This window comes from Lonchura striata, chromosome 15 (assembly GCF_046129695.1).
Source record: "Lonchura striata isolate bLonStr1 chromosome 15, bLonStr1.mat, whole genome shotgun sequence".
Classification (NCBI taxonomy): domain Eukaryota; kingdom Metazoa; phylum Chordata; class Aves; order Passeriformes; family Estrildidae; genus Lonchura; species Lonchura striata.
Genome location: NC_134617.1, coordinates 5316030 through 5341696, shown reverse-complemented (window position 1 = coordinate 5341696; position 25667 = coordinate 5316030). Strand labels below are relative to the sequence as shown.

The following is a 25667-nucleotide window of genomic DNA, read 5'->3' as shown; positions in this document are numbered from 1 at the left end:
CCTGGAGGAGTGAGGCTCCCTGAAGATGCAGAGAGCAGTGACTTTGAGGCACAGCTGAAGGTCTGAGCTGACCCAGTAGGGCCCAAGCAGCGAGCTCCTGGTGCCACAGAGCTGCTGGCTCTCCCTCTTCATCACCAGGATCAACACCACCACTCCAGGGAGCACCTGCCCTCCCAGCCTCATCCTCTCATCCCATCCCACACCATGCCTTCCTTCTCTTCTTCTCAAATGCAGCTTTTTCTGCCTTTCTTTGTAGAGATGGAATATAAAGGACAGAGGTCCTGGTTTCCTTCTAGCTCTTGAACACAAGAGCCCTTGGAGAGGATCTATTTTAAGAGAGGAGAGCCTTCCCACTGCTGGAAAAGCAGCCCAGCAAGGGCAGGCTCAGTGCTGTGCCCTCCAGTCGGGCTCTTGAGACACCTGCTAACAGCCACTCCAGCTGCCAAATGCTCCTCCAGCATGGCAGAAATCAGTGCCTCCACAACAAGCCCTGGCAGGATCCATGGGGAAGAGGGGGGGAAGGTGAAGCCCTCACTGCTCATGGCATGGGTGGCAGCAATGCCACCTTTTCCCTGGAGTGGGCAAAAGCACCTGCTGGGTGGCTCAGGACCCCTCCAAGGCTGAACATGTTCTGCTTTCAATCCAAAGGGCTGGAAAAGCAAGAGGCTCCCATGGGAAGAGCTGCCCAGGCTCCCCTTGCTGAGGGCAATCTTTTTTTCCCCAATATAAAAAATCCTGAAGCTGATTTTGTGTCAGATGCACACAGCAGGGGAAGATCCCACAGAAGCCGGTTGGCACATTTTGTTCTGTGCTTGGAATCATAGAAGCCTTTAGGTTGGAGGAGACCTTTAGGATGATGGGGTCCAACTGTTAACCCAGCACTGCCAAGCCCACCACCAAAGCAGCCCCACGCTTGTGCTCCAGGGTCACATCTCATCTTGGAAAGCCCCAGTGTGCCCATTCCAGCCTTTCCTGGTAGGTAATTCTCTGCTTTTTTGATTCTTCACTTGGGAAGGTGCTTCTTGACATCTGTTCTGAATTTGATTCTCCTCTATTTAGGTTTTATAGCCCTTTTTCCTCTCCTGTTGGTAATTCAGATGATATTATCCATATCACTTGAGTTTTTAATCACTTCACCTAAATTTTCTTATAATCAGCTTTATTTTTCCCTTTCCATATTTTCTTAGTGGTGGGTTAAACACCTTTATCCTGATTTCCCCTTTCTACATGGTTATTTTTTAGTGGTGCAAACAGAATTTATCACACTTAGCAAATAATCTGTTAAAAGATAGTTTTAGCATATAAGCATTCTGATCCAATATAGATCCACCCTAAAGAAGACTTTGGACCCCAGTGATGTTCCTCTCACCCCAGAATGCATCCAGCAAGCTGGAAGAAGAACAGACCTATCCTCCAGGTTCAGCTCAGTGATGTAGAAATTAATCCTGCTCACAGAAAAGCTGCAAACCTCCATTGAAATCAGCTCTTTGTTGCTCTCACATATGCATTGGAGAGTGTCTTTAAATTCCTCCTTGTCAAAACCATGCAAGCCCTTGGCGTGCCCAATTTAAGAGCTGGTACCTGTTCCAAGCTCTAATGGCTGCTTCAGGGAACAGAAAAGCGAGGCTGAAGGCTACGATGTTCAAAACTGCCTTAATTATTAGAGCGTGAGCTTCCAAATCCCTTGAGAAGCACAGGGAGTGTTGGCCTCAAAATTCACGGCGTGCTCAGAGAAGCCAGGGATCCAGGGAGTTTTGGGGACATCTTGACTGCAGTCTGTCTGCCTGGCTCCACCGGCCTTGGAATGAGTCCGATTCATTGCAGCAGCTCTGAATTCAGAGCAGAGGGAGCAGACAAGGCTCATTGCCTATTCCAGCCAGAGAGACTGCAACAACATTTGTGGTTTTCGTTTTTTTCTTTAAAATAAGGTTGCTTGAGTAGACAGCCAGGAATAGACACTCTGTCTCCTCGTTCCTATACTGAGCCCCGCTGATTATTATGCACAAACTGTCAGGGCTGCTTTGGAAAAGCAGTTCTAGGACTAAAGCAGCCTGACATGCAGAGCTCTGCCTGGAGAAGTGGTGTCCTCGATGACCACCAAAGTCCAGCAGGGAGAGCTGGGACTATTCAGACCCTGCACAGTGCAAAAACAACTTTTTCTCTCGGCCACTCATGTTCCTGAAGGTTGGACAGCCTGGCCAAGAGGGGCATGGATTCATATTGCTCATGAGGAAAAATATATTCCTGTGCAAAGGAAATCTCTGGATGTGTAGCTGCATCTGTTTGCAATGTGGAATGTGTGAGGCTCCCTCCTTGCTTCATACTCTGCTCTGGTATTTATCCTCCCAGCAAGCCATCACTGCCTCATCTTCCAGGACTGTGCTTCAGCTTAGACATCAGCAATTTCCCCTGTCACAGGCAATCAGTGAAATTACCTGATTTAAGGCCAGAGGAGTCAAAAATGTTACACTTTGGGAAACTCTTTCCACAGCTTCATTGCTTTTGCACGTCTCCAAGCTGCAGATGGACCCAGTCACTTCTTCCATTTTGCACCAGACTGGAGGAGTGACCACTGGTGATGGCACCACTTTCCCTGGACCCTGATGCAGGACCCTGAGCATCTTCCCCCAGCATCCAGCTTCAGCCACCCTCTCCTGACCTGCACTGCCAGGCTCTGTTTGTCCAAAGTAAATTCAGGCAGATTTCCCTGTTGACCATGGGGATTTTGCTTGCTCAGGTGGATCACCATTTTTATTTTATTTATTTTTCTGCTGAAAGTCTGTTTTATGCCAATAAAACCCCAGGTCAGTCACACCACAGGTAAGTCCCAACCAGGGCACAAGGATTCATGGATGTTGGTGCTGTCTCTTCATTTCTTGGGAGGGATGGGGAGAGGGTTGGATGCTCTCCCGCAGTGACAAGGTTTGCAATTTCTTTCTAAAAGCCTGTAATCATCTCAATTCTGTGAGCTATTCAGGCATTTACATTGTTTTTCAGCATCTTGAGTGCTGGCTGGAAGCAGCTCCAGGGTTTGGGGAGTGCAGCAGGATTGCTGTGGGGGGCTGTGCTGACAGGCACCCCCATACTGAGCAGAAGAGGGCTGTGCTCCTGCCCACAGGTGAGCAGGTTCCTCAGCATTGTCTTTTATCAGGAAAGAAAAAAGGGGGGAAAAAACCCCAACAAATCAATTCTGTTCACATGAAATATGAGCTGAACTTGAACTAATAAACACCGAAGGATAAAGAAATGCCACGAAAACAAAAGTCCTGTTGTGACACAGCCACGGCTGAAGTTCATTCATTTTTTAGAGATTGTTTTTTCTTTTCTCCTCCTGCCTAAAAATGAGATTTTCAGAAGAGAGAAAGCATCACCAGCATACAAACACATCAAAAAAGGAGCTGACTTTCCCTACGGATGCAGCCATCTGACACAGGACACAGTGTGGACACAGAGACCAGGATGGGAGCTCCCTAACTCCATCCCCCATAATGGCAATGTGTATCTGCAGCATCTGGGAACCCCAGGAAAAAAACCTAATAGGCTCTTGGGTGATATTTTTCCCCATTTCCTCCTTGACGATATGCCATCCTCTGGCAGTGTTTTCTCCCCCTAACCCATGCTGGCACAGCAGTGGGAGCATGGAAAGTGTGAGACTGGCACAGCAGTGGGAACATGGAAAGCCAACTCTTGTCTCACTCATGACCACTTAGCAGGAGAGGAGGTATCCCATTGTGGTATTCACATACCCTCTGAACAGAGAGAGACTTGGCTTTCTCAGAATTTCTCCTGAGAGAAGCTGTGAGAGAAGCAGAGAAAAGAGAATCAAAACAATTCTTATCTCACTTGCTGTTCCTGGTTATTGTGCACACTAGAATGTGTTACAGAGATTGTTTACAGAAGGTGATTGCTTGATTGGATTCTGATGATGATGTTTTGGATTGACCAATTAGGTCACAGCTAATTGTGAAAGAGTTGGGCAGAGAGTCATGAGTTTTCCTAGTTAGTGATATTTCTTGTTAGTGTAATATAGTTATAGTATAATATAGTATAATGAAGTAATTAATTTGCCTTCTGATATCATTGGAGTCAGAGCTCATTCTTCCCACCAGTTGGACACAGCATTTTTCTATATCCCATAACCATTCACCTCACTTACAGGCATCAAAGGACTCCCTGCTTCCCATCAGCCAGCCCTACAGAAGTTGCAAGGTTGAGATGCAGCCCTTCACAGGAGTCAGCCCTTGCCCTGAGGAGCTGCAGTCGGAGGAGAGCAGAAGGCAGGAGAACACTGATTCCCTCAGTCCATCAGTGCCATCTCATCTCCATCCTGTCATGCCATCTGTGGGCTTTATCCCAGGAACTCCTGTCACATCCACTCCCATTAGCATTTTTCAATGCTCTCCTGCCCTTTCCCAGCATCTGCTGACCAAGTCCCTCTGGTCAGCCCTGCTCATCACCCTTCATCAAGGCTTTTCATTTTCATGATGCTGTTACCCACTTTTGCTGCACTCTGCCCTGCAGCAGCTCAGCACATGAGCTGCAAACCAGGCAACCCAGCTCGCTAGCAAAGAGAGCTTCCAGAGAGGGATTGAGCTGCTATTAATTTATCCTATATTTGTTTTGAAAAGATGCCTGGGGAAGGTACACCATTTCCCTTTCCAGTTAGAGCTTAACAGCCACAGGCTTTCTCCTTTCTCAGAAATGTAAATCCATGTTTATTTTGCATGTACTCGATCAATCCCCAAGGCATTGCATCCAACAGGCCAAAATCAGAGCTCTGTCTCCACCAAAACACTTCAGGAGAAAGAGGAGAGGGAGACATGCTCTACCTTTACTAGAAGAAACATCTATTTATTTGGGACCAAGGCAGCTGCATGGAGTATAAATTATTTTAATTGGTAAGCCCAACAGGACTCAGTCTCTCTTAAAGCATAGGGAAGACCTGGAACATCCATTTCCAGAGTGATCACTGAGGAGCAGCCAGACTTCAATTCCTACGAGGCTCTTCAGAGGGTTTGATCATTCAGGATGGTCTCACATATACAAAATACTAATCTACCTGCAGCACCAGCCATAATCTGCTCTCAGTTAAAACTTGTGCAACTCAACTGAAGTCAATTTGTGAAGCAAACATTTAATTTAGCGAGCAGGCTCACAATCCTAAATTTAAACATATGTCAAGCCAGCTAGTGGCTTTGTTTTAATTAACTCTCAAACTTTGTGGCTGTCATTTCTTTATATAAATGAGGATGTTCTGCCAAGGGCAGCCTGTGAGCCTGTGTGCATCCCTACGAAACCTCCTGCTATTTCACAGCCACTTATCAAAGAGCTCTTGCAGAGGTAAGGGGATGTGGATGTTATTATAAGGGTCCATATGGCAGTACACTGGCACTGCAGCATTAAATCAGAGGTATTGTAGCTTTCCCGCCTGGATTCTCGCAGTACCAGGTAATGTATATGTAGCTTTATTGTTGTACAATTTTAGTGGCTATGCATTATTCAGGAGCAGCCTAAGTCTCTGCACTGCCGGAGGTGATTCAGCGATGATAAAGGGAATACGCTTTGCTCTAAAGGCAGGAGTGAAGGGATTTCACGGGTCGCTATCTCCTCCACCCACGGAGAAACAATGGAAGCGTTAACACTTCTGGTAAAGAAATCAGCTGGCGACAAATTCTCATCGATAATTAAAATGAAAGTGCAAGCTGCCTTAACATGTAGTTAGACTTAGGAACTCTAACCTGTTCTCTAAATTAAATGCTTTCCTTGATAATTTGCCTCTCGCAGCAGGCACTGAAATCTGCTAGAAGATGCCATCTAGTGGGTTATGGAAGTTTACTTAAGTTTAAATCCACTTGCTGTGTGGGGCGAGGATGGCAAGAGCTGCAGATGCTGGGGTGCGGAATGGTTCCGGTAGACTTTTTGTTGTCGCTCCAGGAAATTTCCCTGCGGGGGTTTGCATTGGAAGAGAACTAATATTTATTTTACCAGCGCCCAGCAGGGCAGCGGGTTGTCGCAGCTTTGCTGTTGACACAGCCGAGCCTCACGGCTGCTGTGCTGGCAGAGCATCTTCCGAGCGCCGGGGCTGCGGGCTCTTCATCGAGGAAACGGATCCGCTCCCCATCCTTGGGAAAGCTCTGCCGCCATTGCTTTTTTCCTAAAAAGACCCTTCCAACTCTATCCTGTGCCTCTAAATTATGTCGTTTTCGTTGTAGGTGAAGCTACTTAAATGCTGCCCGACTACACAGCGTGTTGTTTAACGCGAAGCGGGGATGGGGATGGATTTGGAGCGATGCTCTCTGTCGGTGTCCCGGCGATCCATCTCCATCCCTGCTGGACACCGGCTGGTCCCCGGGCCGATGCGTGCCCGTGGGGCGAACCCCAGCCCTTTGGGGGCCACCCGGACCCTTTGGGGGAGCATTTGCAGCCCTGAACCTTCAGGCAGCTGCCAACCCTTGTCCCCGCTCCCGTCTAAAGGGTCCCTCTCTGATTAAGGCGTTTTAAGCCAATTAACCACCGCGACTCCCCGCCACCGACGGCCGGCGCAAATCCCGCTCCGGCGGCGCCCGCCCGCACCCCCCGCCGTGCCGCGGCCTCCCCGGAGCGCCGTTCTTGGAGAGTCATTAGCGGGGAGTCATTAGCGCGGGGTCATTAGCGCGGGGTAATGAGCGGGGCTGTGGGCGGGCTGTGGGCGGGCTGTGGCGGCCCCGCCCCGCGCGAGCGGAGCGGAAGTGCCGGAGTTGCCGCCCGGCGCCGCCGCCGAGCGCGGGCCAAAGTTGCGCCGAGGGAGCGCGGCGGGGCGGCCGGAGCGCGCTCCCCCTGCTCACCGCCGGCCCCCCGGCCCCATCCGCTGCTCAGCCCGCGCCCGGCAGCCGCTCCCATGCGGCGGAAGCAGAAGCGGCTGCTGCAGGCGGTGGGGCTGGCGCTGGCCGCCCTCGTCTTCTTGCCCAACGTGGGGCTCTGGTCCCTGTACCGCGAGCGGCAGCTGGAGGGCGGCGGCGCGGCCGGCGGGGACGGGGCGGCCGCCGCGGGGGCAGCGGCCGGCGAGGCGCCGGTGAGTGAGGGGGCTGGGAGGGCTGAGCGGCCCCGGGTGTGCCGGGGAGGTCGGGGGGCTCCGGTGGGAGTCGGGGGGCTCCGGTGGCAGCCGCTGTCGCACGGGGCGTGTGCGGGGCTGGCGCGACCCCTCCCATCACGGAGAGGGGCGAGAAGCGGCAGCCGCCCCCATCAGAGGAGGGGGCGAGGGAGGGAAGCCGGGTGGGCTGCGGTGGTCCCCGGGAAGGAGCTGGTTTGCGTATCCTGTGCCTGCGGTGGAGCGGGAGCGCGAGTACTTTTTTGGCAGGGGACGGGAGGGTCTCCGTGCCTTTTTTTGTCAGAGCGTGGTAAGGGAATAAAGCAAGGTGTTTGCATCTTGCGCCAAAGAGTGAGGAAGGGGAGCTCGTCCCAGCCGCGCACAGGAAAGAACGGCAGCTCCGTTTCCCAAGGCTGTGCCTCCGTGCCATCTCCCTTTACCTGCCTTGGAAGGGTGCGGGAAGCAAACATCACCTGTTACTCTGCGTCCCCGCAGAGCTCCGGGCGAGGGCTCGCAGAGAGTACCAGGTGGAGCTTGAGGATTATGTCAGCGGAGTGATGCTCCTTTGGGAAAAGAGAAGCGGATAACTCGTCCCGAGAGGCAAGGGATGCCCGCCGGATATGTGGCCTGAGGATGTTGCAACACATGGCTGCATTCCTTTCTTGTCCCACGGGTGTAGTAGTAAATTTAACAGCCAAACCTGTCTGTCTAGTGTGTGAGTTAGGAAGGCTTGATCGCCCAAATTAGACGTTTGGAAGCACAGTTTAGCTGCACTTACTTTTGGCTGTGTAATAGCTTTGTCCCCTTCTGGGCTTAGCTTTGTGCCATTAAGAATGATTGGGACTTGAAAGCTTGAAATGTCATTGTGTAACTATCAGTTCAGCTGCCACTCTAAAAGGCTCCACTTGTTCAAAACCACTTAAAACTCTTAGTAGTCTAAATCTTTCCTTCCTTGGAGACTTCCTGCTGTAACTGCACCGTAAAGGTGGAGAAACCTGCTGTGACAATTTCTGCTCCGAGGGAGAGAAAGCTCTCAAAGAACTGTATTCAAACTGGGATTGAGCTCTTCTTTCCCCCAAGAAACGCTTTTTCAAACTCAAGCTTTTTTGTGTAAGTCTGGATAAAATCATGCTTGTATCCCATGCTGTTGGGGAAAGGGATCAGCTGTTTCCTGTCATAAAACATAAATTTGCAGCAGATCCTCAAATCTGTGCAGAAGTCCTTTTGACTTGATCACACAGTGATCATTACATGCCTGGAGTTCCTGATGTTACTGCCTTATGCTTGTATTGCTGTGGGATGCAGGGAATCTATTTTGCATGATTGGTAGAAATCAAGCCCTGCTCCATAGCTTCACATGTTAGAGCGAAATAAAGACCTTTGTAAAATCATGTGTCCTCCAGAGGAAACGAGGAGAAAGTTGGTCATTATTCTTAGGAGGTTTCAAAGTGGAAAGTTGGCTTTTGTGGTTTTGGTCTTCCAGAATTGCCCTTGTACTGTAGGCTTTGGGTAGGTGTAAGCCAGGCAGTATCTCTGCTGATTTCTGTGTCCTTGCAGTGTTCTCGGTGTTCAGCTATCCTGAGCTGCCCGTGTTGTACACAATGCCTGCTCCATTTTTCTTTATGTCTCTGTAAAGTATGGCAGCTGTCAGTGATTTGAGATCTGCTTTTGTTTTGATGGTGTGTGGAGCTGGGCAGGAAACGCCTGTGCAGCTTGCAGGAAAATTCACAGTAAAACCTCTCTGCGCTTGTGTAAATCAGAGTTGCTGGGTTTTAGGCTGAAGGCTTCATCTTCCAGTCTAATTACCATGGAGTTATGGGCTGCAGGGGGTCTGTGAGTGAAGATATATTTGTGTTATGTGCTTATTTTTTGAATGATTTGGCCCTGCAATGATAGCTCCAGTTACACTGAGCAGGGGAAAACATAGCCTTAAGGACAACAGGCTGTCTTGGTAAAAATAATTTCAGATGAAGCAGAATAAAAACAACTCAAATGTGATTTTGTTTTTCTGTTTAGTTGTGTGGTTTGTTTTACTGTTGTCATAGAGGTATCTGCCAGCTGACTGCAGAGAGTTGTTTGGGCATCCTCACAATCAATGGTTCCAGCCTCCCTTCCTTGGTCCCGACAAACATTCATGGGTTTTGTACTTAATAATCAACTTCAGCTTGAAAATGAATATGCTATTTGTCTGCTTGTTCCTGAAGCTGTTCGAAAGAGCTGACTTCTTAATACAAAAACTCCAGATGATAGGAGAGAATATAATGAAAAAATATATTCAGAGCAGTCAGAAAAGATTTTATTCTGTTTCTGGCTTTAATTTGCCTTTTTGTGCAGGCTAGTCTTTGAATTGAGGACATTTCCTATGTGCTTCAGAATTGAGCTTTTCAATGAAATCTCTGTCCAGGCTCATTCTTTCTCTTTAAATGGTGTCTGCTGTTTCAGTCAGTAGTTTTATCCCTCAGAGTAAAAGCAGAAGAAGGGGGAAGGTTTTAAGAAACAGCTGAATTAAAGCTGTAAAACAATTCCTAGAACCTTGTCTTATTGCTAAAATTATGAAGTTTGAAACCACCCAGGAGTTTTTGTTGTCTGTCTGTGCTGCGTGTTGCCTTCAGTAACATGGCAATATACATCACTATAGGTGATTTGGCTTTATTTAATCTTTCTAGAGCCCGAAACAAATGTGTCAGAAAATTAAGCAATCAGAAATGATGTAAATATATTCTAGGGAAGATTATTCTAAACGGTTTCTGCGGAAGTGCCTAGGCAGCTAATTGCTTCTGTATTTACATGTTCAGGGGAAACATTATGGTGGCTGAAAATAGTGTCTTGCTTTAATAAGGTGGGTGACTTATCTGCTCTTTCCTTCTGCTTTTGGGTTTGTTCTTTTGCAGCTCTGTGGGTGCTTCTCCCTCCACAGAGGAGAGATGGAGAGAAGTCATCAAGGTCTTGGCCTCAAGGTCATGCTGCAGATCTCCTTAGAAAAGCTGAAGCTCTGAGTTAGTCCTCACTTCACTGCTGTGTGCTCAGGAGTGGCCTCTGTCACTCTGTGCAGTGGCTCAGCAGAGGAGATGATCTGGGAAGTCCCTTTTTCCTGGGGTGTGTAACAGGTCTGGCATTAAATGGGGACGGTTGCATCGTGGTACTGAAGTGTTTCTGCTGACAGCTTAGAATCTGCTTTGACTTCGTGACTGTGCTGTTTGCTCATCACTACGCGTGTCTCAGTGTGCTCACGGAATGCAGATTGACTTTTCTGTAGATTCATCTTTTTCTTTTTTTAACAACTATTCAATAAGTAAAAACATACGATCTGTGGGTGTGGGGGTAGGCAGAAGCAAAAGGAATGCAGCTATTCTTTTGTCTCTTGGATCTCTGCTGTCTGCTTCAGAGGCTGCTGAGCATCCTCAGCCCAAATGTTTAATTGATGTGGAGGTAGCTTTGCAGTGTGTAAACCCTGGATGAGTTAGGCTGTGGGCTGGTGGCTTATGTTTGGGCTAATGCAAGTGTTTATGTGGCTTTCAATGCTCTGCAGAGCTGCTGCTCTGCTCTTCTGTGGTCAGGCTGGAGATCTGCACTGTGTGAAACCTGCTGTTCTGGGAATGTGGCTTTGAGCTCGGAGAGATACTGAGCTTAAAGGTTTTTCTTTGAATTGCTGGCTGAAAGCACTGTAGCAAATTAGCTGCCTTTCGTGGCAGTGCGTTTTTATCTGATATGATGAATGCTTTATGGAGTCGCCCTGTAGCTTGTTGTAGCAGTAATTTGTGCTCAATAAATTAACTCGGGAGCATGATGGAAGTGTATAAATCACATCGGTGATTGTGTGGTGCCCTCTGCTGCCGGCCGGCCAGAGTGATGTGGGGTACACCCTCCTGCTGCTTCCTTGGCAATGAGAAACCAACTGAGAATTTGGGATTGAAAAATGCCTTGGGATGGTGCTGCTGTTGGAAAGTTTGAGGTGATAAACTTTGGCTTTAGTGCCATTGAGCCTAAAGTTTCCAGCCAGCATGGCTGAAAATGCAGCCCTGGTGATGACTGAGTGGGGAGTGATGCTGCTCTGCCTTCCAGGGCTGGTGTCCTCCTCAGCTGAGCAAGGGGATGGGCTTTGCTCTTCTGACCTGGGGCAGCTGTGAGCTTGTCAAGGTTTGCCAGCATTGTGTGTGGTTGGCAAAAGCTAATAAGGAAGAGGGAGCCTGTTAAACCTGGGGAGGGAGGACAAGGGTTTGGGAAAAATTAGAGCAATGCCTGTTCTGCTCTCTGCCAGCCAGAAGGGAATTGGACAACCAGCTTGCTGTGCTTCACAGCTTCCTCTGGCAGGTAGACTGGTTGTGTCCTAAACCTTGCTGCTGCTCCTGTCTGAGGCTCTGCTGTGTTGGCAGCTGTGTTTGCCAGGCACTCACCGGCTGATGTAAAGGGAAACTTTGAAAAGCTTGTTTTTGTAAGTGTAGTGTAAAACAATTGGCGTCTAAGGACTGGAGTGTAAGTGCTACAGCTGAACAAGCCTGTTTTAATTTAAGAGTGACTGATTGAATGTGGGCTACTCTGAAGTTTATCGCTTCAATGAGTGCACTTGTGAAACAAGCAGGGTTTTCTGAGCTAGGTAAGCGTGTCCTGCAGTTGTGTTTGGCAAAGGGAGCTGAAGTGAAGTGTCTAAACCATCTCACAACTGTAAAGTGAGAAATAAAACTTGAAAATAAATTTGTAAAGAAACTGAAGCTTTCAGTGGCCTTCACTCAAGGTCTCGTTGTGGTGATCTTTGTTGTAATGGCAACACAGAGCTGAATGAACAAAATGGGCTGTATTGTAGGTCTTCATCATCAAGCAGGTCCTTCTGTTATTGGAAAAGTGGTTCTATTTCACTCTTCAAACATGCTCCATATGCACTTAATTGCTGCAATGGTGACCTTTCTTCATGCTAGGAAGATTTCTACTGCAAAACTTTTTGGCTGCTGGCATCTGGACTGTGCTTTAGGTGACTGGTGAAAACCAAAATCATGTGGTGATCTCCATAGCTGTGTGTTTTTCCTGAAAGAATATGAATCAAATTGCAAGAGACAACTGATGTAAGAGCAACCACAGTTACAGATTTCCTGGCAGATAACTACCAGGTATTTGACTTGCAAGGACTGAAAAACTAACAGCAAGTTACTTATTACCAGTGAGGAGGGTTGGTGAAATTAGGCAGAAAAATGTTATCAACCAGACTTTGTTATATAGTTCCACCTTTCACTCCCTGTTTGAATACAGGTGCAGACGTCACTAGAAGAAGATGAGCTGCAGTTTCCCTTCCTGTCACTCTGTATTTGCTTCCTTGTGGAGGCAGCTGTAACCTTGCTTACACTGTGCAGGAGCAGACCCTGTCTAACTCTGAGGAAATTGTATCCAGGTGTTAAAACAAATCTGCATGCTGCTCCTGTTTGTTGCAGCCTTTTCCAGTGCCAGGTGAAGGCAGGCAGCCTTCAGCTTCCTTCTGGGAAGTGCAGAGCTGGTGAGGCGCTTCGGAGATGGTAGGAGGGATTCTGCTGTCTGCTGGAAATATAAGTAGAAGAAAAATTGTGCTGCAGGAATTTGTTTTGATTGCCCATGAAAGCAGCTGTTTCAACCTGTGAGCTTGTTATCGGGTGGGTTTTAGTGGAGCTGTCAGTGGTAGGTTTTTCTGGAGTGCACCTCAACCAGAGTGCAGTGTGCTGAGTTCCCTGGTGCTTCAGCACGGTGTAAATGCTCCTGTAAACAAAGCTGCCATCGTATTTGCCATCTTTCTCTAGTGTCCATCCTGCTTCATGCTTCCATCCTGTTAACTCTGTGGAGTAACCCGAGTTAACAGTACTTCTGTTCAGTAGTAGCATGAATAATGCACAATTCTGTGTACACTCAGGGAGAGAGGTGGCTGCAGTGACTTTGTGCATCTGAAATTTTTTATTAGTAATAGGTCCCCTCAGGTCAAGTGACCTGAATGTGTGTGTAGATTTTTTTTTTTTTTTTTTCTGGATCACCGTGTATAGAAGACTGGAAAGGCTGAATAGATTAAAAACTGTCTGCTGTGATGGCAAACAGACATTAATAATTATTTTAGTACTCATTCATTAAAATATTTTTTAAATGTTGCTTAGTCAGACTGAGCTAGATTGGGAATAGTTACTTTCTGTTAATTTAATTTGCCCTCTGTTCTTATTCTGAAATCAAATCAGGAATAGCCTTTCTGCCTGACATTTGTACTTTGTCTTAACCTGATCTCCTCTCCCTGGACAGAAGGATTTTGGTCAGTCCTAATGCAGTTTGGCCACTTGGATATTCCTTCCAGAAGGATTCCTCTGCTTCTAGGGAGTTGTATAAATGACATTCTATCTTGCCTTCATGCCCCAGGTTGTTTGCAGAACCAAAAGCTGTCGGTGGGGATTTTTAGCAGTTCAGGGATAGTGTGAATCTGTTTATTGTGTTTCACAGACTCCTGAACAAATTCTGGTGCCTGAGTCACTTTCAAGAGTGCAACAGTGTGATGCTTAATTTCTAAATCCAGGGATAATAGTCCCCATTTTCTAATTTTAAAAATTCATGTTCTGCTTTCAGACTGCTTTTTGTCTTGGTGAAAAAACTTTCATATTCTCTGTTATCTCTTGAAGAGTGTGCTTGTGGTTTTCCCTTCAGGTCATGACTTCTTACAGCTCAGGGAGCCAGTAAGTGCTGCTGGTCCTGCTTTATTCCTCATGAAACCTGGCCTCTCAGTGGCAATGGTATCTTTTTTATCAGTGTAACCAACACCCGTGGTGGTATTTCCTGCATTTGTGTTATCCTGCATGGGTGATGGATAGGCAACAAGAAATGGAGTGTTTATCTACACAGCTTTGTTAAGAGTATAAGTAGTAGTGGATATCAAATTATGGCTGACTTGTCAGACTCTGCCTCTTTTGTTAGATTTACAAGGTCTGGCAAACGATTGGAGAAAGCTACAGATCAGTAAATCAATATGAGCACAAAGAGTTGCCAGGCAGCCCTCCTTTTCAAATGCCTGGGTAGAAGAGTAACTTCTACCGTGTCTGAGATCTGCTGGCAGCTCTGCACCCCCTAAAATACAAGAAATTAGTTGTTTGACATGTCTCCTTATTGTTCTTTGTATAAACTTGATAAAGCTTTAACTTGCAGCTTCAAAGAAGGGACGTCTACCATTTTTTGGTCCTTAAGTTTGCTTTTCTTTCTAAATAATTACCTCTCTTCCCTTTTGCAGTTCCTCCATTTTCTCTAATCTTAGCTCTAGGTTATAAGAGAGCTCCCTAGAGCATGTATCTATAATTAAGGCTTTTAAACCACAATTACAGTGGAGCATCAGCGGTGCTCTGGTGTGACCAATATCCAAGGGAGAAACTTGCTTCTGTAGAAAAGTTGTTGATTTCATTAGAAACAAAATCTCTCCCACTCACAGAGTTTCCTCTGATACTGCTTCATGCCTTTCCCACTTTGCCAAGTTACCTTCCTAAAGCTGCTGACCATTCATGGCATGTCTTCTGCAGCTCACAAGAATGAAAAGGTTTTATTTAGTCCCCCTGTCATTTGCTGGAAACACAGGCTGCCAGCTTTACTGCAAATCATGTCCCGCATGAGTACATTCAGAGGGTTTAAAATGGAAACCCTGTTTTAAGCAAACTCATGTAACTCATGTGGATATTTTGATTTTTTCTTTGGCCAGAAATAGAAAGCAAAGGAAGGGAAGGAAGATGGAGTCTGTGAAGGCTTGACTTGTGTTGTGCTGCCCAGCTTGGTGGAGAAGCTCACTCTTAATGCCACTAAATAAGATGACTGTGTCTTCCAGTCTCAACTTCTTATTAATTTTTCAGCTTTAATACCTTTTTCTTTCACAGTTAGCACAAGTAGCAGAAAGCAATTTCTAAAAACTGTCTTTCAAAACAGTGAATGCTGACATCCTTCCCTGTTAGGCTGCAAATTGCTTCTGCCCAGAGGTAACTAATTTCTGATCACAGCATCTCCCCTCACCACTAATGAGTATTTCTCATGTGTGTGCCATGTGTAGTTGATCCAGTGGTGACACCTTTCCCTGATGTAGCTTTCAAAGAAGAACTTGTCCTGGTCTTTGTGGTTGCAGATCACAAAGCATCTGCTGAAGTGGAACTTCCAAAAGGCACATCAAAATATATATTTTTTTAAATACACAGAAAATGCAGCTGTTTACTGAAATAATGGCCAGCAAAGGGGTTAAATTTCAAACAAAAAGAACTCGTGTCTTAAACTTGGATGCCTGTAAATGAATCCTGTTTTCCTGCTGCAGAACTATTTGGTCATAAAAATAAAACATTCACAGAATAACAGTAAATCAGTTTGTCTTCTGCAAGAATTTTAATTTTCTGGATGCGTGAAATTTCTTATTTGAATACTCTCCCTTCCAAAAACTCTGGTTAGATTTTGTCTTTGTTAGTCAAGGCCTTGTGATGTTTTGGGACTTCACCAGATCTTATCTGCAAACACTGTCAGCTGTCCCTCCTCCACACAGAGCTGCCTTGCTGCAGCCCTCCTGAACAACTGGGGTTTTTTACAAGCTTAAGTTCTATGAAAAGTTCTGCTCTGCTTGATCCCTAAAGCCTGAAATCCTTTGCTTGCAGCTATGTGTGCAAGCTAAGGTGACTTTTCAAAGGAAAGTAATTTTGTTCTCTCTCTGCTTATGACTATTCAGAAGATCTAATATTTTAAATCCCCTAGTAGCCAGTCTTGTTTTTTTCTCAGTGCAAGATCACATAGGCTTGTTTTTCTATAAGTTGCCTTTACTTGTGTTCAGATTCATTTGGGAGGTTACTTTTACCTATTGATCACACTAGCAAGGAAACCATTTTTCTCCATGATAGCAAAGAACTAGGGTTTTTTTCCCTTTCTTGAGCTTCTCTAATGTTTCCCAGGCTTCAGATGAAGTCCAAAGGAGAAATGTTCACAGGGATTAGTAAGCATGAGCTGTTTCTTAATAAATAAAACAGGTGAGACAGAGTTTGAGTGTTCTTAACACTTAGACCAAAGTTTTCAAAGATGTCTTAGAGTATGATGTGCCTTTGAAAAATAAGAGTCTTAGTGACTTTGATCTAGAGTATAGTATAAAAATAACCACAACCAGGACTGGCATCCCATAAGATTTCTTTTTGTTTGTTTTCTGGGGGTTTTAATAATATCTTTAAAAGAGTAAGCAGCTTCTTCACTTCTGGTCAGACTGACTTTAATCTTAACTCTGCTTCCTTGGAAGTGGCTCTCTTTAGAGACTGTAATTTCAGCTCAGATAAATACAAGCAAAATACATTCTATCACTGAAGAAAATCAGAACACCAAAAATGAGATAAATACAAACATAATGATGTTGTAAAAGGCTTTCATTGGGCAAGTAATTTTCTGTAACATTACAGAAGGTCACTTAAATTTAGCCTGTCCATCCATATTAGCCGCTGTGTAACAGGCTTATTCAGGATCTCAAAAAGAAGGGGACCTTGTGATTATCTTCTGTTTTCTCATTTATCTCCCTGGTGGCCTGTTGCCAGTGTTTTATGTGTGATAGCCAAGTAAGAAGGAATAACTCCTTTTTTCCACTCCTGCGCATGTTGGTTTTGCTGATCCACCAAATACACTCTGGGCTGTCACTTCCCTTTGATTCTCAGGCTGTGGCTTACTGTGTCAGAAATATTTAAAACTCCTATGGATATCTTGCTGTTGCATGCTTCCTGGTTTTTTTTTTTATGTGTGTGTTTTGGAAACTGATTCAAAGTACTAATTTAGAAAAAAAAGTCTCCCTTCAGAAAAGCAGCATCTGCTCACAGGTCTTATTTGCAGCAGTGAAGAAGTTATATTGGTACAGTTAAAGTGTTTGGAGTGAGATTTCTCAAGATTATTTTGCTTGCTTGGTACTGAGGGCATGGAAGTAAACTGCAAAAATATCTGCCAAGTATTGGAAGACCTGGGATTTTTATGTAGAAACTGGCAGAATTGTATCTGGTTATGTGTATGGAAACCAGAGAACTATTCAGGTTACCATTGTTGCTGTTGCAGTTGATTTTTGGAAATGTGATTCTTGACCCATTGTGCCCCAGATTGTTACTGATCATCAGATGTGAATTGTGTGCTCTGCTGATGGGGATGTGGAAGATGGGATAAGTCTCATCTGCAATGTATGAAGGTCCTACTTGTGTTGTCTTTGATTTTGACTGCTGCAGAGAATCTGTGTAAAATCTGTATAAAACATAACAAGTTTTCATTCATTGTACTGTCATATTTTCTGCAAATAGGAACTTGGGTCTGCTGATTACAGAAAGAGAGTCTTTGGCAAAGCAATTGCAAACTAACAAGAAAGTGTCTTGAACCTCAATCTGTGCCAACATCCTTTTTTGTGCATCTTGGCCAAAGCTGTTATCAGCATAAACTGATACTGGTCACCCTGGGTGAAAGGCCTAAGCTGTGGAAACAACTGATGGTTTATGGCTTTTCAAGTGCTGATATTTTTATAAGTGGCTGCTCCTGGTAGAAATGTATCTGAGAAGCTATGAATTGTCATGAATGCGTGAGCAGAGAGCACTGGCATTGCTGATAAATTAGCTGGGAATTGTCAGCTGTGTAGTGGAACTCAAATATTGGCTTAACCTGAAAATGTGAAATTAAATAGAAAAGAACAGATTTTCTCTCTGGATACTTGAAAACAATAACAAGTCATGTGAAAACTTGTTTTAGAAATTATTTCTAGAGGGTATGAGTTTTCAAGCCTAATGCAGTGAAGTCTATTTTTATAGTCCTTGAAAACAAAACCTGACAGACCATATTTGCCAGCACTTATATTGCTCTGGTGACAGTGCTTCTTTTTAGAGAATGCCAGAGGAAATACTCTGTACTGGAGCATATGTCAGTGATTAGTGGGACCAGTGCTGCAGGATGAAGTGGAAGAAATATGGTTGTGTGAAGAAAAAGCTGAATGGACAGAACGTGAGAAATGTAGCGGTTTATGGGTCAGGTTTAGGATTGGAATGGAAAATAGTTATTTTTAGGGATGTCTGTATGTAGCTGACATGCTGCCTTCCAAATCACTGAGGTTTAACTGAGAGGATGACTGCTGTCTTTCCCTGTGTGTTTCCCTTAATTTCTTCTTCATGTAGAAAACTGTTTTCCCTTTGAATTGATCACTGTTTGTGTTTTGCAGGTGTTACATAATGCAGGTATTTGTATGCTCAGGGTGAATTGAAAACCTCAGGAAGTGAGAGACTTTGGTACCCAACTGTTTTTGTGAATTTGTGGATTTAAGGGTGAGGCAGAGATTGATCCTCAGAAACCAGCGGAGTGTCTCCAGACCTGACATCCTGGGTCGAGAATTCTTGCCAGTCAAGCCCATGAGGTGTGTGCTCGTATTTGGGTTTGGGGTGGGATTTGTCAGCTCCTTCTCCCCCCAGAGCCATCCTTGGCATCGACCACCTTGTGAAGGATGCTGAGGTCAGAGCACAGCCCTCAGCCCCAAGCTGTGCCAGCCATGTGGGACTCTGGGCACTTGTGTTCCAGGCCCTGGGCTGGAGGGAAGAAGAGGAGGATGGATGGAACCCTGCTGCTCTTCTCCAGGATTTCTGACAGCTTTCACTCAAGTGCTGCAGTGCTGTAGCCACAGCCCTCAGTTGATTTTGCCTCCCTTCTTTGACCATCTAAAATAACAAATATCTTTGTTCTTTGCAGGCACCAAAGCATGCAAACAGGTACAAGTGATTTGTGTGCAATATAGAGGCACCACTGTACATAAGCCATGTACCAAAACCTGTAGAAACCAGGTGAAAAGCCTGTCACACCCATTTGTTTTAATTAGATCCTGAAAGTGCCCACAGACCCCACTGTGGGAGCACAAAGCTGGAAGCTGAGCTGCAAGATGCACAACCTTGTGACTTGCGAGTTTCTTGTATATTTAGCCCTTGACATCATGGGTTAGTCATCAGTCAAGCGCTGTAAAAATGTTCTGCTGCCTCACCCTGTTTTTCATATCTTGTCACTTACACTGGAGTGCTCCAAAATTTTTCTTATTCAACATAAATGGGAACAAAATGAAAATGGTCTTTTCCCTTTATCACAATTGATGCCTGTACTTGAACTTTGCCAGTATTTGTTTATGAAAACTGCTTGTTTTCCCCTCTGAAATGTATTTGTCAGAGCAGCTCAGTACAACTTGTATTAGGGGAAGTCAGAAGATGTTAGAGAAGCCCTGAAAACTAGAAAAAGGATAGATTAGATTGCTACATAGAATTACCTAACTGGTTTAAAAATTAGACTACTGCTGCAAATTAGACATTTGGCTATTAATATTTAAAGAAATAACGCAAGAAGCCAAGCAATATTCAGTTAAATGCAAGTTATAAAGTAACTGTCTTCAGCTTGCTATGCTTGTGATTTACCTGATTTAGACTTTTTTTGGCAGAGTTTTCCCTCATATTTAAGTGTTTTTAAAGCTATTTTAGGTTTGGTTTTTGCTATCCTATAAAGTTCTTGCTTTTGAATAATGATTGAGATAACTGGAAAAACAGAATTAAATTATTTGGGCCCTTTAGGGAAAAGTGAAGGCTTCATGAGATTTGATTTGTATTTCTATAGCACACAGGAGTCCTAGTCAGAAGTCTACAAGGAGAAAGTAAAACACCCAAAGGCAGACTGTTTCCCATAAGTAACCCAAACTGAATGTATATATTTATTTTCCTTTCCTAAATTTGCTCTGTAGAAAATATCTTAAAAATTGGATTGTTTGCTGGTACTTTTACCAAAAAAAAGGAGCTTCTCAGCAGTGCAATAATGAGATTTTGTACTGTGTCACCAGTACTGCATGGATTTCTGAAAGGGACATCTGGATTTACACTGGTGACTGAATCCAGTGTTTAAAGATCTTGGTGCTTTCAGTCTTATATGTGGGGTCTCTATGTTCTGTAATTGTTTCATTCTTGAATCTGCTGGCTCAGGCATGAGATTTATGGATCCTTTCCTCTTCCTTAGTTTGTCAGAGCTGCGAAAGGAACTGACTTTGAAGCCTTGATTATAGTTAATCTTTTTGCTTCCTAACAATTGTTAAAGGTCTAAACATTTAAGAAGAGCACCAGCTTACCTCATTTGGGAGTCACAGCTTCACAATGACGTGGTGTCTTCAGCAAAATGTTTTCAAGCTCGTGGAAGCAGGATCCATTTGAAATGGATTCTCATTGTGTCTGCAGAGACCGTCTGGGCTTTTTCTCTTCTGCTGGAGAGTGGTGAAAGCTGTAGGTCTTGGTGAAGTGTTGTGATATTATTGTGGACTTGTTCATCATCTGCAGTGATCTCTGCTCAGGAGGTAGAAGAGAATACCAAAGGAAATTTCCTTCCATCCTGCTTAGGAACTTTGTCAGCTTAACGTGATTGAGTTTGGGCTTGTGCTCAGTGCTGCTGGATTATGCAGTCAGGATTCTCTTCTGGCTTCCTAAACAAGAGCAGCATGTAACACATCACCATTCAGTGTGTGTGCAACCTGCTTTGGCTCTGTGCTGTGTGCAGTCAGCAAGAAGGGTCAGGATTTAAATAATGAGATCAGATCGTGCACCTGGATCTTGTTTGAAATCACAGGGTGAAAAGCTTCTAAAGCCTCTAAAACCTCTCAGCAGCTCCTCAGAAGAGGAGACTGGTGGGCAGACAAGACCTGAAAACTGATTGGTTATAGTGTACTCTTAAAATTTAATGACATTTAATCCAAGGTTTTAATTGTATGTCTGGGTTTATGCATTTAATGTTGACTTTAGCAATTCTGCTTAGTACCTAATGAGGCTGAACTCTTTGTGTAACAATGAACCTCTTCCAAAAGGTCTTAAGATTAAGAAATACTTGAAAAAGCAGGGAGGGAGAGACAGCAGTTGCAAAGATATCACCTAGTTTCTTGAAGCTCCTTGAGTTTTAAGTGTCCTTTGTGGTTCAAAGTAATCTTGGCTTCAGTTTGTTATGAAAATTTCCTCCTTGCTGGTCTGCAGAATGGCTTGGGTGATCCATGGCAAGTGTGTAAGATATTTCTGTGATCTGCAGCCAGAAGAGTGGAATCATCAAACAGGCTCTTTAGCAAACATACTGCAGAACAGCTTTCCAGAGGGATTTAGAAACATCCATTTCTTCATCTGCTCCTCAGGCAGCATCCTAATCCCAAACCCAGCAGACAGAGTGGGCTGCAATGGGCGAACACTTGGCTCTAACTCTAGGAAAGCTGATGGGCTGAGTGCTGGAATCTGGCATGCCATGGACCTGACACAGTGCATGACATAACTCCTAATCTGTGCTGATGGAATTGCCTGGGTGGCCTTATTTTTTTCCCTGTGGAGTCAGCAGGGGGGATGTTTCATGTCTGTGGGGTTGAATATTTGCTCCCAAGGCTCCCACGCAGCTTCAAGGTGGGAACTGCATTCTGGCTCAGCAGATCCGTGTGCAGCTGGTGCAGAAGGTGGCTGCACTAAAGCAGCACTCCGAGGTGATGATTGTGTGTCCTCTCTCTTACTTTCATGTGTCAGAATAGCTCTGCTTTCCCTCCTGGTCTGCAGCTTGAAAGGAAATGTCTGTCATGTAAACATTTTTGTGTATGTATAACAAACTGTAAACACTGAGGTGTTTTGGTATCTTTCAGTGTAAGGCATCATCTAGAAACAGTGGCATGGGTTGGATGGGCAGCTTTCAGAAAGAGGAAGGTGTCTCTGCTGTAGCTTTTGCTGCTCCATCTTTTTCTGTCATCATTTCTAGAAGAGGACTGGCTGTACTTTGGAAAGGTTATAGTTGGAAGAAGCTGCAAAACAGCACCCAGCAGTGTATAATCTCCTCTAAATAAGTACTTGATAAGGCATTTCGAGACATAAACCTTCTTTAAAGAGTAAATGAAAGTTCATTGGTATCCAAAGACCCTCTGGCCATCTGGACTTGACTTACTGTTGTCTGCTCTTGCTCATGGGTGAGGAAGTGCTGTCTGAGCTGTGGATATAAGGTGCTATGCAACACTTAAGCTCCCTTGACCTAATTCACTTGCTTTTTTACTGGAGCATGGATTAGCAGTGGCTTGCTGGTGTAAAAGTAAGCAGCAGTTAATTCTTGTAAGTCAAGTCCTGTGTGACTGTGATTTGGGTAATGCCATCTTTGTGGAAAAAGCAGGGCAAATTCCTCAAATGAAGTGATAAGAGTGGCAGGGGCGATTCTGGAGGCAAATACCAACACAACAGGTGAGCTGTGTGTTCAGGTTTGGATGATGCTGCCTGCTTCTGACTGCTGCTTTCCCTAAGTCATGACTGACTTCAGCTCAGGCAGAACAGGTTTCCGTGGAGGCCTTAACACATTCCACAGGATTCCAGATTGTTCTGAAAATGCTTTCTAAATGCTCTGTTAATTAAAGATTTCTCTAAGTCAGAATTAAGTTATTAAAATGTTCCAGGCATTTTGTAGAAGTCTTTTGAAAGCTGGCTGTACATTCCTTTCAAAGTTGATCTACTGCCTGTTACGAGTTACAAAGTAATATTGTTCTGCTTGTAGGTTACAGATAAGTTCAAATAAACAAATGGTTAGGGTTTTTTTGCAGTAGTTTGCCTTTTTGCAAACTGACGCTGCTACTGAGTGACTCTTCAGGATTTTGCAGTTGTGTAGTTGTGGTTCTTCAGCAGTAATGGGAGCAGATACTTCTAGGGCATTTCTAAAATCCCTGGGTATGTCAGAGCAGTAGTGCTGCATAGGACAATAGACTAACAGCCATCTAAAACGCTTTTGTTTTGTTTTGCAGAACCTGGGTCTGCTTCTCAAAGACTGGGCGATCAGAAATGATAGATTTTGTATCACACAGAAAAATTGCACTGTGTGACAAGCTTGCTCACTGAGCTGTGCTGCTGCAAGTATTCAGTGTGCCAACAAAGACAGAGAAGCTGTGCTGTCCTGGGTCTGTCCCTGCCAAGCTCTGTGAGAAGAGATGGTTCTCTGCCACCAAAATAGTGCTTAGAGCCCCAAAGCCAAACCCTGTCCTGACTTTGGATGTATGTACTGACAGGGATTGAGTGCTGTTCCTCTGGGTTTTAATCGGGCTTTTAGTGCTTTAAAGGCACACTGCAACCAGAAATACTTAGTATATCAAATTGAAAAGGCTGTGTATTGGAGGGAACTGAATTTCTGTAGCAGTAAAGTGAAGTTCTTAGCTTAAAATGCATGTTTGTACGGGAGTTTGTGAGCTCTGGTTCTGCTTCCTTTGCAAATCCAAGCAGAGATTATGTTCTTGCATTTTGCAGGTATTTTGGAGGAGCTTCAGTGGAGTTGTCACCTTTTCCTGGCTGGTGTAGTTGGCTTCTGCAGGAAAGTGATAATCGGTGTCCCCTTGACTCAGCCAGTGTTAGGAAACCTTGACTGCTGGTTCCAAGATAAAGTCAGTGCACTGGTGCCTTCCTGAGCTTGCCATTGGCTTTGGCATTTTGCTGCTCAGCTCTGTGAAGTTGCAAAAGGTTAAAAAAAAATGAATGAGAACCTTGTCAGTTTATGTTGCTTTTGCCGAGACCTGTGAGCAGCTGTGAGAGCTGATAAAGTTGATGTTCCAATTCTGACTGGAATTTGGAAGAGCATTTCAGGTTAGAACTTGGCCTGAAAACAAATTGTTATAGAGAGCACTGTTGTCATGTACATCATCTCAAAATCTTTTACAGTAAGTGAAATATTAACTGTTTTCTGTTTGCTCTGCAATCTTCTGGTGTATCAAAAGCTGTGTAATTATCTTTCCTTATTAAAAGTTCAGCAGTGGGAATAGATGACTGTGTCCATGTTTGCTGTGCAATTACAGTTAAGTAATGGGAAAGCCTGCTGAGGGGTCAGTCAGCAAAACCATTACTGGGAAACTGCATCTATGGAGCACGTGGGAGCAGAAGACATATCTTTAAATGTCTTTTGTGTTCTGAAAGAAGGATGGGAGGCAGCTCTTACAAACTTTGCACCGAGATCAGAGTCTAAGCAGTGAAGGCAGTGAGTCCATTAATCCATGGTGCTGAGAAAAAATGTTTCTTTTCCTAAGATAACAAAGTTTGACAGGGCTGTTTATCTCCCTTAAGTTTCACAGGAGGTAAGAAGTCAAAATACTTTGTGCTCAGTCTCTTCCATCACTGTGCTAGATAATTCCTTCGTAAAACATCTTGCCCAGAGAGGTCAGGTTTTTAGCATAAGCCTTGCTCCTCTGTTCCTGCTCTGGTTTTCAGAGTGTTTTGCAGATGTGCCTGGTTTGTGAGAGGTGCTTTTTTCAGGGCAGTAGAGGTAAAATGAAGTTTAGAGCTGCTTGCATTTAAAAGAAAAGGCAGCATCATGGCTGTGGGAATAGTTGCTGCTCTCTGACCCACAAAACAGCAATTATTGGGAAGATGGAATTTTTGGGGAAGGTTTACATAGTTTTCAGAACAGTTCTCTGCAATCTGGAGCACAAGTTGTATGTTTGTTTAGAGGATTTCCATTTGCAGTACGTCACTCTCCCAGTGCTCTTGGTCTGGATCTGGCTGGTGGGGTGTCCTTAGTGATGCTGAGCTGTGCACAGAGGCCACAAAATTGTGCTGAACATTTGCTATTTAAATTGAACATTTTTACCTATGTGTAGCACAAGTTTTTAAAGCTGACTTTAGCCTTTACATTCAGGAGTGCCTGTTTGGGCCATAGGAACAGCAGCTCAAGAAACTTTGCAGTAGGAAAATCCCATCACCTTGTTTGAATGGCTTTCATTCAGAGGGAATGGAAGACCTGGGTCAGCACTGAGTTCCTGATTGATTTAAAATCCCTGCTCTCATGTACTTCTTTTGAAGCAGTAAGCCACTATTTATTTGAGATGAAGTTTAAATTTAAAACCCACAATGTAAATTACTTGGGAAGGGATGTCATTTTGTGCACCCGTAATGGTGATAAGCTGAATAAAACAATTGCAGGAAACTTATTTCTGGGGGAGAAGCCAAGGGAGGTATTTTAGCCGTGGCACTTTTATGATAACTTCTGGAGCTTGCTCCTCTTACCAGAAAGATTATGGATGTTTGACTGGTACAATCAAAACCAGATGGATTTGGGGTATTTTAAGGAGTTGTTTTTTAAAGCATTTTTAGAAAAACCCAAGAAGTCCAATTAGTAGAATTCAATTCATAGGAGTTTAAAAATTAATGGTAACTTACCTTATGAAATATGGATCACTTGAGACTAAACTAAGAGCAGACATATGGTTTTGATTTTTTTTTTTCCTTTAAACATGGGCACGGTGCTAAGGCCAGACAACTTTATTTTCCTGATGCATTATAACCAGCTGCAGATGTTTTAGATGTTATCGCTTCTAAATGGGCTCTGACAAATGTCTCCTGGAAGCCAGCAGCTCTAAATATTACATATGCTGTATTCCGAGGAAATGTTGAAAATAAAGTTTTAGGAATTAAATGTTCAGTGTCTGAATCAAGAAAATTTACTTTCTGCCTTTCTCAGGGGGATTTGCTAGCTGAAAACATTCTTTTGTGAGACAGGCACAGATGTTAGTCAAGACGCACATGGAGACTGGAACAAATATTGCCACAGATGGTCTTGCATGGTGTTATTTACTGGCCCTCTACTGCTAATGCTATAAGGTGGACTCTTGAAA

The 25667-nt window shown here is 44.4% G+C and overlaps 1 protein-coding gene across 1 annotated transcript in view; it reads left to right on the top strand.

Moving 5' to 3' along the window:
• Positions 1–6851: 6851 nt before the first annotated feature.
• The window catches only part of GALNT10 (polypeptide N-acetylgalactosaminyltransferase 10), a 75334-nt gene continuing 56518 nt past the window's right edge, over positions 6852–25667 (top strand). Inside the window, exon 1 of the mRNA XM_021552285.3 lies at positions 6852–7051. Coding sequence (XP_021407960.1) covers positions 6878–7051 — 174 coding nt within the window. The 5' untranslated portion in view covers positions 6852–6877. The remainder of the gene's footprint in view (positions 7052–25667) is intronic.